The sequence below is a fragment of the Geotrypetes seraphini genome, chromosome 19 (genome assembly GCF_902459505.1).
Source record: "Geotrypetes seraphini chromosome 19, aGeoSer1.1, whole genome shotgun sequence".
Classification (NCBI taxonomy): domain Eukaryota; kingdom Metazoa; phylum Chordata; class Amphibia; order Gymnophiona; family Dermophiidae; genus Geotrypetes; species Geotrypetes seraphini.
Genome location: NC_047102.1, coordinates 11,382,412 through 11,402,033, shown reverse-complemented (window position 1 = coordinate 11,402,033; position 19,622 = coordinate 11,382,412). Strand labels below are relative to the sequence as shown.

Genomic DNA, 19,622 nt, shown 5'->3' with positions numbered 1-19,622 from the left:
GGGGAAGGCGCACCCGCGTTACTGAGATGCGCCGTAGAAATATGAGCTTCCGCGTCGTCCTCTGTTACCTTGACCATTTCAGAGTGCTTCGTTTGATTTCAGAGACTTGATTCATTTTCATCACACGGCTAGTAATTTTGAAAGAGAACAGACGCCTTTACTGCTTGAGCTCGGCCAGTCTGGAGTATTTTCTATGTAATCTTACAGAAGAACGGTCACTCTTAGGTGCTGGCAGAAAGAGTGACGGAGCTTGGCAGGTTTATATGCAAATGTGGCGGCAAAGTGAGGAGTAAGACTATGGAGCTCATTTTCAAAAGAGAAAAATGACCACAAAAAGGCGTTTGGCCTTTTTATTTGCTAAAACGTCCAAATTGCCATTTCTGAAACATATTTTTAGATGGTTTTCTATGCTGAACGTCTGCAGTGCATCTAAATCTCAAGGGGGTCATGTTTTGGGCGGGGTTTAGGCTAGACTTAAGATCTGGACTTTTTTTTTGGCAATAATGGAAGATTGCAGACAACGCCCAGAGCAAAACTTGGATGTTTGAAACTAGACCTGTTTCAATAATGAATAATTGCCAAAAGGGTGCCCAACCTGAGTGACCAGATAATCACTGGATGCACAAAGGCATGGGCCCCTTTATTCCCTCCATGATTACTGACCACCTCTCCTCCAAAGATGTGAATGAAACAGTACATACCAGCTTGTATAACAGTTTCAGATGTTACGGCCACTCCTATTAGAACAGCAAGCAGGTCTCTGGAGTAGCCTGGTGGTCAGTGCAGTGGACTGCAAAGAAGGGGACCCAGGCCCAAATCCCACTCTTAACTGGTATAGGTGTGGTTGAACGTATGAGCCCACCAACATCCACCAAAACCTGCTGTACTGACATATAGGTGACAGCTTCAGGCAAAAAGGCTATTTTTGTGGTGTGCAGCTGGGCACAGTAGGGTGTGAGTGAGTTTTACACTGTACAGGGGGTTATGGTGAAATGTGTACCTGGGACCTTTTATGCAAAGTTCCCTGCAATGCTCCCTAGGGTGCCCCACTGCACTGCTGGGATGTTTGTGGGGCCAGTAGCCCCTCTTATGTCCCAAAGGTTGGCTTTTGTGCGTTTTTTTATTTGGACTTTTTTTGAAAACGGTTCAAAAAGATAGATGTACCGAGGACAAACACATCTAGGAAGATCAGAGCTACCGCAATAAACTTACCCAGGTAACTTTGGTTGCCGTGCAGGGGGGGGGGGTCTCCCAAAGTTATCATTTCTTCTCTTTACTTTAGCAGAACAGATTGGCTACCACTTAGAGGAGTGTTGCTAAACGCAAGGGCTAAAGTTAACCAGATGGAAATATCCAGTCAACTTTGCAGCTCATCGCAGCACTATCAGCTTGCTGGTGGACTATGACGCCCTTCATTGGGTCAACATACAAGTCCGATACTGTATTATTATGACACTGCTGAGGGCGTTCTTATGGTTCCAAGAAAGTTATCAACAGACTGATGAAGAAGACGGTTTCCTAACACAAGAGACATCTCCTTTTCATAAAAGAAATGCTCAAAGATGGACGAGGTTCAAACAGATTCTTGACTGAAGAGTGAACCAACCCAAGACGTCAACTGTTGAGACTATTTAGTGCTAATATTTCTAGTGAGGGCAAAAAGGAAGCTTTGTCATAATTAATATTTCAGACTGTTCTTAGCAGGAACAGATCATTATTTTGTACCACAGCTTAAGATGACAGTGGTGGAAAGAATCTGCACAGGCTGGTCCTTCAAAGTAGAGAATGACAAGGGGTCAAATTTCCTCCATCCCCGCAGGAATTCATTTTCCCTAAACCATCCCAGCAAATTCTTTTCCTGTCCTTGCCCCATTCCTGAAAGCTCCATTCTCATCTGCACAAGCCTCAAATGCTTTAAAATCATACGGGTTCGAGGCTTGTGTGGTTAAGGCAGAGCTTACAGGAATGGGGCAGGGACGGGGGGAATTGAATTCCTGCCGGGACGGGGCCAAATTTGTCCCCGTGTCATTCTCGACTTCAAAGGCACTGGCTTCAGAAGTTTTAAAAACAAAACCACCCACCTCTGTAAGAATTCAAAGGTTGGAAATCAAACATGGGTCCCTATGGTGCAGGAAATGTATCTCATAGTGAAGAACAGCTAGAAGGGAGAGAGGGCAGGAGGCACAAAAGATCCAGTTGGGAGCAATTTCAATTTGCTGGGCTATACTCAGCACCAATAGCATGCAATCAGATGTGGGCTATTCGTGCTGAGTAATCTGGTGAGAGGGGAGAGGAACTGTGCTTGGTGCCTGTGCACAAGAGCTGTGCGGTAAGCAAAGCTGTTCTGCGCAGATCCAGTCAGTGGCGCCCCCCCAACCCCCTGCCGCATGCAAGCCCTTCCCTTCCCCCGTACCTTTTTAATTTTCCAGGCGTGAGCAACATCATGAACTTGCCGCTCGCGTCGTGCCGGCTCTCCCTCCGACACCCCTTCCTAGGCGCAGGGCCCAGAAGTGAGGTCAGAGAGAGGCGACAGTGATGCCGGCAGCAAGTTCATAATACTGCTCGCGCAGGGAAAATTAAAGAGGGGAGGGAAGGGGCCTAGGCGCGAGGGACGGAGGATGAGTGCCTGTGTCTCTTACGGACCACCTTCCCCCTTACGACGCCACTGGGGCCCAGTACAGTTCCTGATCACCCTAGTTCTTGGGCACGTTTACTTTTGATTGGACACGATATGGATGCAGTTGTTTGTGCGTGTTTTGGGCGAGTGCGTGCTCTGTGCCTAACAAGTGCGTTCTGACCATAGGCGCAGGACACACACACAACAAATGCACAAACAGCTATTGTTAGCTCTAGACTTGCCAGAAAATTTTGCCCAGTAGAAGGTGGGCATTCCCTTCTGTGCATTGCAGGGAGTGCTCATTTTAATACTAATGAGTCCCTTGTAATGCATTTACATAGGATTCTCGGTGGCTGCTACCACTATCGGACCCTTTTGTGCATCAAAGGTTGAGCTGTCTTGCAAGTAAGTCTGGCTATAACCAGTCTTACTTCTATGGCAAGCTTTTGGGTATCGGGCCTAGAATTAGGGAGGAACAGAACACGGTCTCACCTCCAGTCAGGTTTCGGTCGATGGTCTCCTGGGACATGCTATGAAGCCGCTTCATATAATCCTCACTGTACCAGACTCGAAGCCTCTCTCCTGGTTGCAGATCCTGGCAGGCTCGGAAGTAGATCTTCTCACTGTGCTGGAAAGCCAACAAGTTTTGTTCCTTCTCCTCCCGGGAAATAATCACGTACCTGAAGGGAAAAGTATTACCAAAGTAAGCATCTGACAAGCCTCTATTATGCAACCTTCCAAGCGGATCGATTTTTTTTTTTTTTACTGCAGCAAGATTTACAAAGATTAGGGGACACTCAATGAAGTTACAGAGTAATACTTTAAAAACCAATACGAGGAAATATTTTTTCACTCAGAGAATGGTTAAGCTCTGGAACGCGTTGCCAGAGGATGTGATACGAGCAGTTAATATAGCTAGTTTTAAAAACGGTTTGGACAAATTCCTGGAAGAAAAGTCCATTGGCTGCTGTTGAGACAGACATGGGACAGTAGCATGGAATGCTGCTACTATTTGGGTTTTTGCCAAGTAGTTGTGACTTGGATTGGCCTCCACGAAGATGGACCATGGTCTAGATGGACCATTGGTCTGACCCAGTAAGGCTATTGTTATCTTAAGTTCTTAACTTGCTGATGACAGCTTCCCAACAAGCTCCATTCAGCAAGATTTGGGACGCAAGTCCACATATTTGTGGGCTCGCCTTCCTTCTCCCCTATAAATTACATAGAAAACTGATGGAAGATAAAGGCCCATCCGCAGCATTCATTATCTCCTCTTCTCCCTAAGAGATCCCACGTGTCTGTACCAAGCTTTCTTGAATTCAGACAGTCTTTGTCTCCACCATCTCTACTGGGAGACAGTTCCACGCATCTACCACCATTTCTGTTAAAAAAAAAAAAAAAAAGTATTTCCTTAGATTACGACTGAGCCTATCACCTTTTAACCTCATTCTATGCCCTCTCATTGCAGAGTTTCCTTTCAAATGAAAGAGACTTGACTCATGCACATTTACATTACATAAATGTAATGTCCAGAAATAGCTAAGAAGAAAAAAAAAAAAAATTTAAATTGAATCAGGTTGGGCAGACTGGATGGACCATTCGGGTCTTTATCTGCCGTCATCTACTATGTTACTATGTCTCTATTATATCTCCCCTCTCCTGCCTTTCCTTCAAAGTATGCATATTGAGAACTTTAAGTCTGTCCCCCATACGCCTTACGACATAGACTCTCAACCATTTTAGTTGCCTTCTTCTGGACTGACCACATCCTGTTTATATGGTTTTGAAAGTGTGGTCTCCAGAATTGTACACAATATTCTAAATGAGGTCTCACCAGAGTCTTAAAGAGGGGGCATCAATCCCTTCTTTTTTTCTACTGGTCACTCCTCTCCCTATGCATCCAAGATTCCTTCTAGCTTTCACTTTCACCTTTTCAATCTCACATACTATCACACCCAAGACCTGCTCCTCTTTCGTGAACAAAAGTTCTTCACCATCTAAACTGTACTGTTCTCTCAGGTATTTGCAGTACTAAAGCATGATCCTGCGTTTCTTAGCATGAAATCTTAGCTACCAAATTTCAGACCACGTGTAGAGCATAAATGTTCACAATTCCATAAATAACTAGTTGATCAGAAAGGCACCATATTAAATCTGGTCAGCTTTTAGCCGACTTCATTGTTTGGTTACTAAAATGGTGTGTGGTCTTCATCATAAGGCGTATGGGGACAGACTTAAAGATCTCAATCTGTATACTTTGGAGGAAAGGTGAGAGAGGGGAGATATGATAGAGACATTTAAATATCTACGTGGCATAAATGTGCATGAGTCAAGTCTCTTTCATTTGAAAGGAAGCTCTGGAATGAGAGGGCATAGGATGAAGTTAAGAGGTGATAGGCTCAGGCGTAATCTAAAGAAATACTTTTTTGCAGAAAGGGTGGTAGATGCGTGGAACAGTCTCCTAGAAGAGGTGGTGGAGGCAGAGGCTGTGTCTGAATTCAAGAAGGCCTTGGATAGGCATGTAGGATCTCTCAGAGAGAGAGAGAGAAAGAGATAATGGTTACTGTGGATGGGCAGACTAGATGGGCCATTTGGCCTTTATCTGCCAACATATTTCTATGGTACAGATGAGTCCATTCAGTGTCCAGGTCACAGCAAAATGACTCACTAATCCAGAGCCAGCTCATTCTGTCTGAGCAATGTGTGCAATTTAACAACGATTCCCGCTGGCTCGCTAGAAGTGCTCCATGCTGCCATGTGGCAAGTTCCTAGCTCAATTTCTTGACTGTCTTCCATACTCCAGCTCAGTTGAGGTTGCCTCTGGTGCAGAAAGAGCATTCAGAGTTTCTTGGTGGTGGTGGTGGTGTGCGGAACCAGGGTTATCAGTATAGGTGACACCTGGGAACTGGATTTAAAGCATATGATACAAATTAGACTCAGAATAGAGTGAGAACGGGTCTATTGAACCAGGAGGAAAATCTCCAAGTTATTGCCAATGAAGGTTCACGCTCAGGATCCAAGAACTGGTTCTCACTGACCTGGAGGACACTAGAAGGAGGGAGAAACTATACAGTCCTTAAAAAATATCCACTGGATACCCCTATAAAAATGAACACGGTAGAAGATGCACATTCTATTGATGCTGTAGTAACACTCTAGATCAGTGCTTCTTGACCCAGGTCTAGGGGCAAATCCAGCCAGACAGATTTTCAGGATATCCACAATGAATATGTATGAGATAGATCTGTACACCAAGAAATGAATGCAAATTTCTCTCATGCATATTTATTATGGATATCTTGAAAACCTGAGCGCGTGTGTTGAGGGAGTCTCTTATACACACCTGTTGAGATATTTATTATGGATATCTTGAAAACCTGAGCGCGTGTGTTGAGGGAGTCTCTTACACACACCTGCGAAGAGCGTAAACTTAGTATAAGAAAGGGCAATGAAAAAAATGGGACGATTCAAACTTTCGTTCGTCATGAACAAAAATGGATGAGCCCTGTGCTTATGACATGCACAATAAGGCACGCCTGCGACTGACGCTCATGCTTACGTAGCAATCCTTGGCACACGCGTACATTTGGGCCTGTATCAAGTGGACTATTCTGCGCACGTGTCAAAGTCGCTTTCACAACAACCGGCTGGATGGGATTACGGCAAACTTCTGCAAAACTCATTTGTATGCCAACTTGTTGGAACATCGATCGCCGTTTCAGAATTGGACAAACAATCGGCCTGCAGAAACCCACACAGCCTTAACAGGCCATGTTTAGCGCATCCATACCTCAGTGGGGGAAGTAAAAACAATTAAAAATGAAGGAAAAATGTTCCAGAAGCCATGTATGATTAACGCGTTATAGATTTGATTATTTTAACAAAAATATTTTAAGGAAATACTTCTGTTCCCTGGATACTCAAGGAGAAAAATGCTACTTGGCCAGCCAGCTTTAGTAACAAGAAGTCAGAGCATCGTATGCAAGAAGCATACGCTCTTCCAGAGGTTGTGATAGGCCAGACCACAGTGCAGGGGTTCAAGGAAGGTTTGGATAGGTTCCTAAAGGATAAAGGGATTGAGGGGTACAGATAGAAGCAGAGGTAGGATATAAAAATGGTCAAATCACTTCACAGGTCAAAGGACCTGGTGGGCCACCGCGGGAGCGGACCGCTGGGCGGGATGGACCTCTGGTCTGACCCAGTGGAGGCAACTTCTTATGTTCTTAAGACCCCTGGAGTCTCTACAAGGTGAATGGCAGGGGAGTGAAAAGCATATAAAAACATCTGGCCCCCTGAACTGCATGCATGAACCAGCTGTGGAATTTATCGGTCCCCGGCATTTCTATTTAGACTACTTATCCCTTATTCTACAAAGAGAACCTTGAGATCAAGCGAACAAAATCTTTTGTCTATTCCTTCTCTAAAAATTATCAATACTAGGAGACGATATATCTTCTCTTGTACGGCACCGCAGACATGGAACGCCCTCCCTATGTTTTTACGGGAGGAGAAAGAGTTTCTAAAATTTAAAAACGAATTAAAGACTTTCCTTTTTAGAGATGCATTTGCAAGTTAATTTTTAATCTTATTACTTTGCTTATTTTAATTCCCCTTTAATGTCTTATTACCCTTTTGTACTTTCCTTTGATGTTTCTTCTTTACTTTACAAATTGTATTTCATCCCTCCTTACCTTGTGTTAACAATGTTAATTTTTAGTTTTTTAAGTTTATTTATTAATTGTATGGACTGTTTTGTTACCTAATCTATGTAATTTTTTAAAATGTTCACTGCTTAGAAACTTTGTCTAAGGCGGTTAATCAAGCCATCTAATAAACTTGAAACTTATTCTGAACATTAAAAATTTCCTTCCTTTCTTTGCCAGGAAGAAAGCAGTTAAACCACCCCAAACGAGACGCTTTAACCTCCAAAAGTGGAGTTTGGAAGTTTACGGCCCATTCACGATGAACCAGAAAATCATGTTAGCGAGTACAATTTTTATTTTTTTTTTTTGGGGGGGGGAACATGTGTAGCCCCACCCCCCAGTTCCACCAAATCACGCCCCGTTCCGCCACAGCCCCCCTCAACCTCTTCTCCTCGAGCTCGGAGCCGCGTTTGGAGGACCTCAAAGCGCGCGCAGGTGTGACGTCACCTCGTTGCTTCCGCGCACGGGCGGATGAACTCCAGACGCGGCCGTGAGCTCGAAGCTTTTCAAAACCCGGACAAAGTGCCGGGTTTTGAAAAGCCGTCTGGACAGTCCTCTAGAAAGAGGACATGTCAGGGTAAATCCGGCATCTCGTAATTCTAGTTAGGCGCCTGTTACATAGAAACATAGAAGATGACGGCAGAAAAGGGCTACACCACTGTTCCCTCTAAGCTGAGCAGGAGTCCTCCACCCACAGTCTCACCAATAGAGGGTGCTGTTTTACTGTCACATTTTTCAATTGTGAGGGACAGGCAAGTTCTGCAGGACTCCAGGGAACATACCTGTCCTTAGCGACTGAAAATATTCCACCCCCTAGTGGTAGCAATGCAGCTGGAGGACACCTGCTCAGCTTAGAGGGAGTTTGCCCACTCTGCTTACCCACCCCCTGTCTATTCCCTAATGACCCAGTTTCCTTATCTTGACCCTCATAGAGTCATGCCTAAGTGCGATTGACATGAAATTGGTGCCTAACTTTAGGCGCCTATCTTTTTAGACACCCAATTACAGAATCTGTCCCTATCTCCCCCCCCCCTGCTTTTTACAAAACCGTGATAGTGCTTTTTGGCACACCGAATACACTGCGCTGCTCCTGACACTCAGAGTTCCTATGAGCGTCGGGAGCAGTGCAGAGCCTTCAACGTGCCGGCCTGCGCCAATAACCGCTATTGCGGTTTTGTAAAATGGGGCGTGGGGGAAAAGGGCATTAAACCCAGATAAGTTTTTCATTTTTTTAAGTGTCTAGAGAATTCTTGCTCTCTCTCAATGTTTCATTGGTTTACTAATGTTTGAAGATTTTTTTAAGAATGTAGTTTTTATCCCCTTTAAATTTAACGGTAGCTAAAATATGACAAGAGGTTTCAAGAAGTCACAACAGGGAGTATTACAAATATCCAGTCGTGAGCTTTCACAACTTGACAATTTCTTTACTAAACCATTGCTTCAGGGCCTTCTTATTTTAATCTGGTCCTGGCCTGGGCATTTGGTTGCTTTAGGAAATGGATTTTGGAAGCAGCTTATCAGAAATATATATATATATATTTTTTTTTTACACTGTATTTATTTTAACTAATTAGATAATTCAGCTAATATGATTGTTTAGAAACTATGACCTTGCATCGATTACCATCAAAATCAGGAGCTCTTTCTCAGTCAATCATATTTCGCAGGGCTCCTGATCTTTTTTTTTTTTTAGCTATAACAAAATAACCCCCAGATCCTAACGGAGGGATTATCTGGGATGACCCTGCAGGCTTTACCAACACACCAGTATCCTAATTTCCAATAACGGCAGGAAATGCAGTACAGTAGTATGCAAGCTTTAGATTTCTGATTATCTTAAGAAAACATTTACAAAACTGTTTTATAACACGCACTGAAATGGTATCGTAAAAGTTTATAACGTGTAACTGGAAGAGAAGACGTGCCCCCTGCAGGAAATCGACAGCCTGTCCAAATGCTTAATCACGTTTTCTCCCGCAAAGACAAGCTTAGGATGCTCAAGAGCTGTCTCACACGGTGTCAGGTCAAAAGCGCGCCGGGACAAAGGCGTGCAACTTGGAGGCGCACGCCAAAGAAAATGACTGTTTTAAAGGGCTCCGATGGGGGGTGTAGGGGGGAACCCCCCCACTTTACTTTATACCAGTCGCGCTGCGTTGTGGGGGGCTTGGGGGGGGGTTGTAACCCCCCACATTTTACTGAAAACTTCACTTTTTCCCTAAAAAACAGGGAAACAGTTAAGTTTCCAGTATAATGAGGGCGGTTACAACCCCCCAACCCCCCCACAATGCCGCCACGATCTGTATTAAGTAAAGTGGGGGGGTTCCCCAACAAAACCCCCCGTCGGAGCCCCTAAAAACACCTTTTCTTCGGTGCGCGCTTCCGTTTTGCGCTCAGTTGTCGGCGCGCGCCTTTGTCTTTGGCGGTTTTGTCTATGAACCGTCTCACACACTTGGGCCTAGATTCACTAAACTCACCTTTTTGATCTGATCCGTGGGCTATCCGTGGCCGAGTCTTGCTGGACGACCGATTCACTAAAGAGTCCCCATGCAAATGTTCTGATCAGACGCACGCCTACAAGCAATTCCCAAGGATCGCTGCAGAGCGATCCAAACGCATGCGCAGACCATCCTCTCTGCCTGGAGATGCGATCCGCGCATGTGCTTGCTCTCCGCAAAAGCTTTAGGTCAAAACAGAAGGGGGGGGGGGGGGAGGTGGGAGGGCTGCACTCACCAGCCCCACGCGAATCATTTCAAGGGAACAAGCACGCTTTGCAGCCAGACCGGAACACCTAAGCAGAACACGCCGTAGTGCAGCTCTGCTTTAAACCCGCGGGTTAAAAACACAGGCTGGCAGAGAGGCAGAGAGCTTTTTGCATAAGGAGATGCTTTTTATTTTGATGGTTTTAGGGCTGCAGGACTGGGATTTCAGGGCGGCAGAGAGCAGGACAGTCGGCAAGGACGTGAGCAACTGGTCCTCATCAGCCGCTTCTTTTTGGATCGCCCAGCCCCAATCGGTGTTTCTTTGTTGGTTTAGTGAATCGCTGCCGTCCTACTTTGCATGTGCAGATCGGGTGCGGATTGGATCGGCCAGGTTAGTGAATCGTAGTCGGGGTTGGAGAAGGCTCGCACGCTGGTCGAAGGCTCGCAAAGCTTAGTGAATCTAGCCCTTGGTGCACAGAAGCAGCATGACTACCTTAACAAGGTGAAAAATAAGAGCGGCTTTTGCTCTTTGTGAATGACGTGGAGAAAGAATGTCACGCTAACTGGCCACACCTATAATTAGTCAACGAAAAATCAAAAGAATAGCTCGATGGAGATGATACCTATAATTAAGGTTAATAAACTAGGGACGATGCACTCTAATGCATTTACAGGTCTAAAAGAATGTGCATAAGAGGAAAACTGGATTTAAAGTTAAGTCTGGCTTAATGCATGCTTTTTCAGACGCAGTCCTGAACCTTTAGAACTGAAGATGTACACCTCAATGTAGTCTGTTACCCAGGTTGTGCAAAACCACCCCTCCTCCACCTCCAACATTTAAAAGAGATGCAGTGAATTTGGATTCTATGACCTACGAGTGAATCCCAATACCCAGTCGGTACCATAAACACTTCCCTTTTCTACACAATACTTGTATTATCTAGGTCAGGAGTTTTCAGCTTTGGCTCTTGAAGGTTCGACAGGTGTGATTTTCAGAGTAGTCGAGTTACGCAAGGTAGAAGAGAATGTCCCGTCCCCCATGAGTTTCTTTCTTGTTCCTGCCCCATAAGTGCTCGAGGCTTGTGCGGTGAAGGCGGAGCTTGCAGGAATGGGACATGGACAGGGACAAACCTCACGGACAAGGGCAAAGAAATTGAGTTCCTGCGGGGAAGAGGACAAATTTATCCCCGTGTCATTCTCTACAAGGTAGCACTGTTCTCGGACTCTTTGCAAATACATCTGGGGGGGGGAGGAGGGGGGGGAGAGGTGTCTTTTACTATTGGCCAGCATGAACTGTTAGAAAATATACCATTAAGAGGTCCTTTTACCAAGGTGCACTGATGGATTCAGGGCACTAACAAATTTGTCGGTGAACTGCCGGGCTGCGCAGTATTTAGCGCGCTAAAAGCACACTTTAGCCAAAGGGCCCCTTAATAAACAACCATTGCAATATACCAAATTAAAAGGCCATCTGAAACGTTCATGAGGAACCCCCGATCTAGACAGCAAAAAGAAAGATTAACACTTTCCCCCACGGATTTCCCATAGAATTCAGCCTTGAGTTATTGCCGGAGAATGGGGCCTTGCTCATACAATCCTGAAGCTTATGCCTCTCCTCTAGTCCCTACCTACAGTTTCTGCACAGAAACTCCACAACTTGCCCTGCTCTCCCTTGTTCATACCCTGAATAAGCAGCCAACAGGCACCGGTGATTTAACAACAAAGATGGAAGTCATTTTATAAGTGACTTACGCCTATAGAATAGTTTTTTTTTTTTTTATACATAAAGATTCTTTTAAAATTGTCCCACTCCAAAGAACACCCTACCAACAAATAGCACATACTCTGTGCGACATGCATGCGGGTATTTCTAGAAGTGCTGGAGTTACATGAGGCCAAAGGAGGATCACCGCTTAGACATATATTTTAGAAAATAGAAGCACAGCTGCTAATCCTTCCAGAAAATTTTAAAAAAATATTTTTTAGCATGAAGTTAGCACACACAGATTTGAAAATTACCACAGGATACCCGAGTGCACCCTGCTGTACTCATTTTTGGTTGCTATAAGTGTGCGCTAGTGCTTACTGCAGCTTAATAAAAGAACCCCTTGTGTTTGCATAACTGCAAAGACCTGTATATATCTAGCTAGGCTGGTATTTTATAAAGGGAAGTGGACGTCTTCTTTCTTTTACAGAAATGGCTCCTATCTGTGGTTTGCTCTATATGCCCTATTGTAGAACTGCCCTTTAAATGATTACCTAACCCATGAACAGTTTCAGCACGGCCTGACTCTGCTTGATCAATCTCTTGCCTTGTGTCTTGCTGTGTCAGTTGGCTACTGTCCATCTATTACCATCAGCCTCTTTGGTGCAGCTCAATTAATTAGTCCTGGACTACAGATCTTAGGACTTTTCCTAGCCTAGCAGAGAACTGTGTTTCAAATGTCCTCTTTCATCACAAAGCAGTGTTAGCACTCATTTCAATGCAAACAATTATTGCAATAAAAGTTTAATAAATAAGACAAAATAAAATAGAAAATAAAGTGATACATTTTTATTGGACTAACTTAATACATTTTTGACCAGTTTTTGGAGGCCAAAACCTCCTTCCTCAAGTCAGGATAGTATTGTCCATAGCACAAATGTCATACTGTTTAAGCAAATCAGGATTAATCAAGCTAGATATAATGCTACATATCCTAGAGGCCAGAATAGGGAGGATACTCATTGCTTAGTCAGTGTTGTCAGAGTGTATAATATACTCAGGTTCCTGCCCAAGAGAGCTTACATTCTAAACATTTATTAGCGAGGCAGAGCAAGCTGCATAAGGTAAAACCAAGTCAGTGACAGAACCAGAATGAGAAATGAAGTGTATGATGGTAAATCTAGTCGCCCAGTGTGACACCAAGGCTAATGATGACTGGGAAAAGAAGATTAAGGGGGGCAATTCTTATGGCTCCTAATAAGGGTGTCGCAAAATTAGTGCCAAAAACCATGCCACCACACAGTATTCTATGCGGGCACTTATGCAGGTAAGTGGTAAAATAGAATATGGGAATAAAGGTGCCATTTACACGTGAACTTGTAGCTGCGATCGCGTACGCCATGCCAATAGCTGGCATAAATGTTTGCATAATTTACACTATTACGTTACGTTAGACAGACTGTGAGCCCACCGGGACAGATAGGGAGAATACTTGAGTACCTGATCGTAAACCCCTTAGATAACATTGATATGCGGTATATAAATATCTAATGAATACATAAAATGTTTCTGGTAGAGATGCCCGTTGCTTGTCCGTTGTTCCACTCACGGGAATGCGCCTTTCATATATATGTGCTAAAGTTAATACATGTATATTTTATAGAATCATGGCAAGCACATATGTGAATAAAGCGCCAATCAGTGGTGTCTCTTTGTCACATATGTACTAATATTCTGCAACATATTTGGGTATGTGGCACCTACCCATAGGTTCGAATTTGTAGAATTGTCTTTCATGTGACCCATTTTAACCTGTGCACCCTTTGCTTCTTCCTTGTGACAGGGGATGCGACAAAGGGAGAGGAAGGGTCAAGTCAGCACTGCCAATCGCCGCCAACTAGAAGAAAAGAAACCATTCCCAAAGTAATGTGGGATGGCCCATAGCAAGGGAGAGCATATGCCCAGGCCCTGGAACCTTATTTCACCCTCTAACTAGCAAATAATCTCAACATTGAGAAACTTCGGCAGTGCATCGCATCTGGCCAAGGAATGAGAAACTTGTGACTCTAGAGAGCAGGGGTGTCCAACCTGCGGCCCCAGTCGAGGGCGATGCAGTGTTTTCCTCTGCTGCCCCCGGGTGTTTACCGTCTTTCCGGCTCCCTCCTCTGTCTTGCTGCAGCGTTTGTGCGGCCCCAGAAAATATTTTTTTTTTTTTTTTTTTTCGGCCAATGCGGCTCAGGGAAGCCAAAAGGTTGGACACCCCTGCTCCAAGGGTAGGTATGCATGAGACTCGAGGGGCTGATGAAAGGATCCCCCCTTCTGTAAGTCTGGGTCAGACCAATAGTCCATCAAGCCCAGAATCCTGTTTCCAACAATTGCCAATCCAGGTTACAAGTTCCTGGCAGAAGCCCATAAGAATAAAAACAGATTTTATGCCGCTTATCCCAGGAATAAGCAGTGGATCTTCCCAAGTCCATCTTAATAATAGACCCTGCCCAAACCAAAATAAGAATTTCTTTTTTACAATGCAGCCAGGCGCTGTCAAGGTGGATCTACCAAGACCAGGAAGCATATTCAGTGAACTGAACCGTATGTGAATTTTCTCATGCCAAGAGTTCAAAATGCAATCCCTTGGGCCTGGCAACCTACCGAGAACATGATCTGCATCAAGTACTTGTCCATCCCACCATTTCCTTCCAGGACAACATGGCAAAGGCACCTCTTCTGGTGACTTACCCAGAGTCACAAGGAGCTGCAGTGGAAATCAAACCCAGGTTCCCAGCTGCTGCACCAACCATTAGGCTACATGGTAATTCTTAAGATAGTTAAAGTGGTATAACCTAAGGGCCAGATATAGAAAATATTTTTTCTAGATTTATTAACAGAAGTCTCCAAATTTATTGGGAAAATGTGTGTGAAAGCAGCTTGGATAAATCTTCCCCTTAGATGTGGATGCCTAGTTGAGAATGATTCATCCTCTGGTAAAAATTATAGAGATATGCAACCATGTAAAGAGCCAGAATTATCCACCAGTATAATTAAATCAAATGAATCTAATCAATTTCTTTGACTGGGTGACCAGAGAATTGGGTAGAGGGAATGCACTAGATGTGGTGTATTTAGATTTTAGCAAAGTCTTTGACAGTGTTCCACACAGGCACCTAATAAATAAACAGTGCCCTTGGGATGGTCCCAAAGTGATGGGCTGGGTCAGGAACTGGTTAAGTGGAAGACAACAGAGGGTAGTGGTCAATGGAGAGCGCTCTGAGGAAAGGGATGTTACCAGTGGTGTGCGTCAAGGTTCTGGTCTTGGGCCTGATCTTTTTAACATTTTTATAACTGATATTTCTGAAGGGTTGTCAGGTAAGATTTGCCTCTATCTGCAATAAACACCCTGGATGGTGTGAATAACATTTAGAAAGACTTAGCGAAGCTTGAATGGTCTGAAATTTAGCAGCTAAAATTTAATGCTAAGAAATGCAAGGTCATGCATATGGGCTGCAAAAACCCAAAGGAACGGAAGTTTAGGGGGTAAAAAACTTACGTGCATGACGGAAGAGCGGGACTTGGGTGGGATTGCATGTGATGATCTTAAGGTGGCCAAACAGGTTGAAAAGGTGATGGCGAAAGCTAGAAGGTTGCTAGGGTGCACAGGAAGCGGTATGGCCAGTAGAAAAAAGGAGGTATTGATGCCCCTGTATAAGACTATGGTGAGACCTCATTTAGAATATTGTATACAATTCTGGAGACCACATCTTCTAAAAGATATAAAAAGGATGGACTCGGTCCAGAGGAAGGCTACTAAAATGGTGTGTGGTCTTCGTGATAAGGCATATGGGGACAGACTTAAAGATCTCAATATGTATCTCTCTACCTATGCATTACTTTATTGTATGCTTTTAATATTTTGCTTGACTGATATGCACACTGCTTAGACTTAAGCGATCTATAAATTTTAAAGATAAATAAATAAATAATGTATACTTTAGAGGAAAGGCAGGAGAGGGGAGATATGATAGAGACATTTAAATATCTACATGGCATAAATGTGCATGAATCGTCTCTTTCATTTAAAAGGAAGCTCTGAAATGAGAAGGCATAGGATGAAGTTAAGAGTGATAAGCTCAGGAGTAATCTAAGGAAATACTTTTTTACAGAAAGGGTGGTAGATGTGCAGAACAGTCTCCCTGAAGAAGTGGTGGAGACAGAGACTGTGTCGGAATTCAAGAAGGCCTGGGTTAGGCACGTGAGATCTCTTAGAGGAAGAGACAATGGTTACTGCAGATGGAAAGAGTAGATGAGCCATTTGGCCTTTAAATGCTATTATGTTTCTATGAATCGGAAAGTCAACTCTTCCCCTTCCTCCAGAAATGATTGCGCAGAATCTGAGGGGTGGTATGATTTCTAACTTCACAAACGGAGATAATCAGAAGAAAAAGGTCCTATTCTCTAGTTCCTGCTCTTCCGAAAATACTAGCACTAGGGGGCATGCGATGAAGCTACTAAGTAGTAGATTTAAAACAAACCAAAGAAAATATTTCTTCACAACGTGTAATTAAACTCTGGAATTCGTTGCTGGCGAATGTGCTGAAATCAGTTAGCTCAGTGGGGTTTAAAAAAGGCTTAGATAATTTCCTTATTCCTAGGATAAGAAGCATAAAATCTGTTTTACTACGTAGGATCTAGCTAGGTATTGGGACCTGGGTTGTCCCAGTTTGGCAATTCTTATGTTCTTAAGATCTGTCAGGTTCTAGGGCCAGCCCCGCGGTTCAGTGGTCAATCTCTTCATCCAAGAGTGACACCTAGGCTCCAGTCGTAGGATCCATTATTGTAGGTTATTGGAAGCAGCTGCTCTTGCACATGCTTCTCCCCCTCCCCCAAAAAACCCCAAACCCACATTCTTTGGCCATAGATCTCTCATTGCAATGACTAAAGTTAAGTTGGCACAGGATATAAAATCTGGGCGAAGGAAGAGAAATTAATCCTTAAATAGGTATGAATGAGTGCTCATGATATCAAATCCCAGTTCTGGTTTCAACTGAGCTGAAGCACAAACACTGCATAAGGAAAACACCAGGCCAAAAAAGAAAAAAAAAAAATCTGGACATTGTTCCTCAAGTTGAGAGACTTCCCCAGTAACTCGCATGCACCTTCTTACAAACGTTGCCAGGGCTGGTTTAAAGGCCATTTAGAATTTAGGGTGAAGGGATTCCAAAATTCAGTTCATTTGCTGGCCTGCAATTGTGCTGTGCAGCTGAGAACAATCTTCCCGGTTCACCTATTTCCTTGAGGAAATCTGAGGTTAAGCCCCAGGCACTGTGCAAAAGCGACAAAACCTAACCGAGGGAACCGTCTCGCTGTTTAACAGTCTGCAATGCAATGCATAGGGCCCCTTTTACAACGTCGCGGTAGCGATTCCCGCGCAGTAAATGCACCGCAGTCCATTCGGTTCCTATGGGCTGCACTGCATTTGCTGCGCCGGGAAAAGGGGCCCCAAATGGTGGGAATTACTGCGCAACTATGAGCTCTTCATTGTCCTCTACAACCAGGCCACATGCTGCCCAATCCAATGGCATGCGAAGGTCGGACTGTGTTCCTTCTTTGAAAGGCAGTCGACAAAACTGGAAACTATCCTACCTTCTGATGATGGCATCTGTTGCATTCTTTATTCTTTTGTCATTTGCTTTGAACCACTGTTGGTGGGAGGTGGTGGAATACAAGAGCTAGATAACATAACATACCAGACAGCTGATATTTGCAAAAGTGCTTTTTAGGGCAGTAAGGGCAATCCTTCTGACAGGCACTGGAGGAATACAGAACAGGGGTGAAGGTGGCACAAAATGCGCAGAGAAAGAAGCTTTTTACTGCATCTGAATTTGCCGAGGGGGGTAATATTCATGATATCGTATTTTCTAAGGTGGTATCGCAGTTTACAGTGGGATAATGCAGCCAAAGTCACTGGCCCTGATTTATTAGAAGGGCTGAGTATATAACCTGGTGGAACACTGGGCATAGCTGCTAAGTTTGAGCGTGTTGCTAATGAAAGATTGAACGCGTTAAAAAAGTTTAATGAAGTTTGGGAGCCGTTGGATTATTAGAGTTTTGCGCCTGCTAAAATATGAGGGTTTGTTTTGCGAGGTCTACATCCACACGGTCTTTACTGTAGCATTTATGATAGCATTAATGAATATTATTTGTATGATATTGTTTCTTTATTATCTTTTATAGTTGCATATGAAATTCAGGTTTTGATGCACTGTATTGTATTTTATGGGAATTTTAATAAAAATTATTGAACTAAAAAGAAAAGAAGTTTTGCTTAAGGGAAAGGGACAACTGTCAGTAAGAATCTAGTTTGTCCTTTATTGGCATATGGATGCAATATGCATAGGAAGACAGACTTCAGCGTAATGAGAAGAGTACATCAGTGGTGTAGTGAGGGGAGGAATGGAAAGATGCGTGGGGGGAGGGGCGGAGAGGAGGAGGGGTGCCGACGCCCCCACCCACATGGCGCCTATGCCACTGGAATAGATCTAGAATCAAGAACTAAGGCCAGTACTGGGCAGACTTGCACGATCTGTGTCCGTATATGACCGTTTGGTTCAGGATGGGCTGGGGAGGGCTCCAATGGGCTGGAGGGAGCTTTGACGGAGGCTTCAGAAGTTGGAACCCAAGCACAGGACTGGGTAGAGCTTTGGATTCTTGCCCAGAAATAGCTAAGAAGAAGGAGGGGAAAAAAAGCCAACAAATTTTTAGATTGAATCAGGTTGAGCAGACCGGATGGACCATTCGGGTCTTTATAGAAACATAGAAATAGACGGCAGATAAGGGCCCACGGCCCATCTAGTCTGCCCACCTTAATGTCCCTCCCCTACCTTTGCCCTGTGAAGAGATCCCATGTGCCGATCCCATTTGGCCTTAAAATCAGGCACGCTGCTGGCCTCAATCACCTGTAGTGGAAGACTATTCCAGCGATCAACCACTCTTTCAGTGAAAAAGAATTTCCTGGTGTCACCTCGTAGTTTCCCGCCCCTGATTTTCAACGGATGCCCTCTTGTTGTCGTGGGACCCTTGAAAAAGAAGATATCTTCCTCCGCCTCGATGCGGCCCGTAAGATACTTGAACGTCTCGATCATGTCCCCCCTCTCTCTGCGCTCCTCGAGCGAGTATAGCTGTAATTTGTCAAGCCGTTTTATCTGCCATCTACTATGTTATAGCTTAATAGTTGTGTGCACACATCTGTGACTAGTGTATTAACCGGAGGCAGCACAAAGTGTCGGTAAAACACTGCATCGTGTCAGTGTTCACAGTCGTTTACCTGGGGACCTGGTCTGTATGAAAAACTCCCTTCTCTAATAAGCTAAAAGTGCGTGCAGGCTTCCAGGGCGTGCCTGTGAGGATTTCCAAAGCCTGTTTTATGCTCCTCCCGTCCCCCTGCTGCAAACACAAGCACATAGGCACTTTTAGGAGGTAAGGTATGGAATCGATCCAATGCATCAAGGAGCGCTTACACAAAACTGGTGTAGAAAAGTACACAACATGACACGACGGCTCGTATTTTGCCGGTGGGAGAATGGCCAGAGGTAGCACATACATAGGCAGATTATGAAATGCCTTAATCTATATACCTTCATGAACACCAGCTCTTGAACAAGTGTAAGCAATTGTGCCTGCGTTCAAGGCATGCTCCTGTCATGCTCGTCAGGATTTTATCCGCACAATTAGGCACCTTATTGTTTTTATAAAAGCGCCTGTATTCTCTTTCTAGCAATTTGCCTCTGAACAAGGCACCGTGCCTGCAGACTCCGCAGCTGCACCAAGCTACGTGAACGTCATCCCCTAAAGCATAAGCAAGGAATGAAGGTAAAACGCCACTCACAAATATCGCCAGCCCAAGT

At 44.3% G+C, this 19,622-nt stretch overlaps 1 protein-coding gene across 4 annotated transcripts in view; it reads right to left on the bottom strand.

Annotated features, from left to right (window-relative positions):
- The window catches only part of PRDM11 (PR/SET domain 11), an 85,968-nt gene that overhangs the window by 18,154 nt on the left and 48,192 nt on the right, over window positions 1-19,622 (bottom strand). For all 4 annotated transcript variants that reach the window (XM_033928234.1, XM_033928232.1, XM_033928235.1 and 1 more), the window contains exon 6: window positions 3,110-3,297. In XM_033928234.1, coding sequence (XP_033784125.1) covers window positions 3,110-3,297 — 188 coding nt within the window. The remainder of the gene's footprint in view (window positions 1-3,109; window positions 3,298-19,622) is intronic.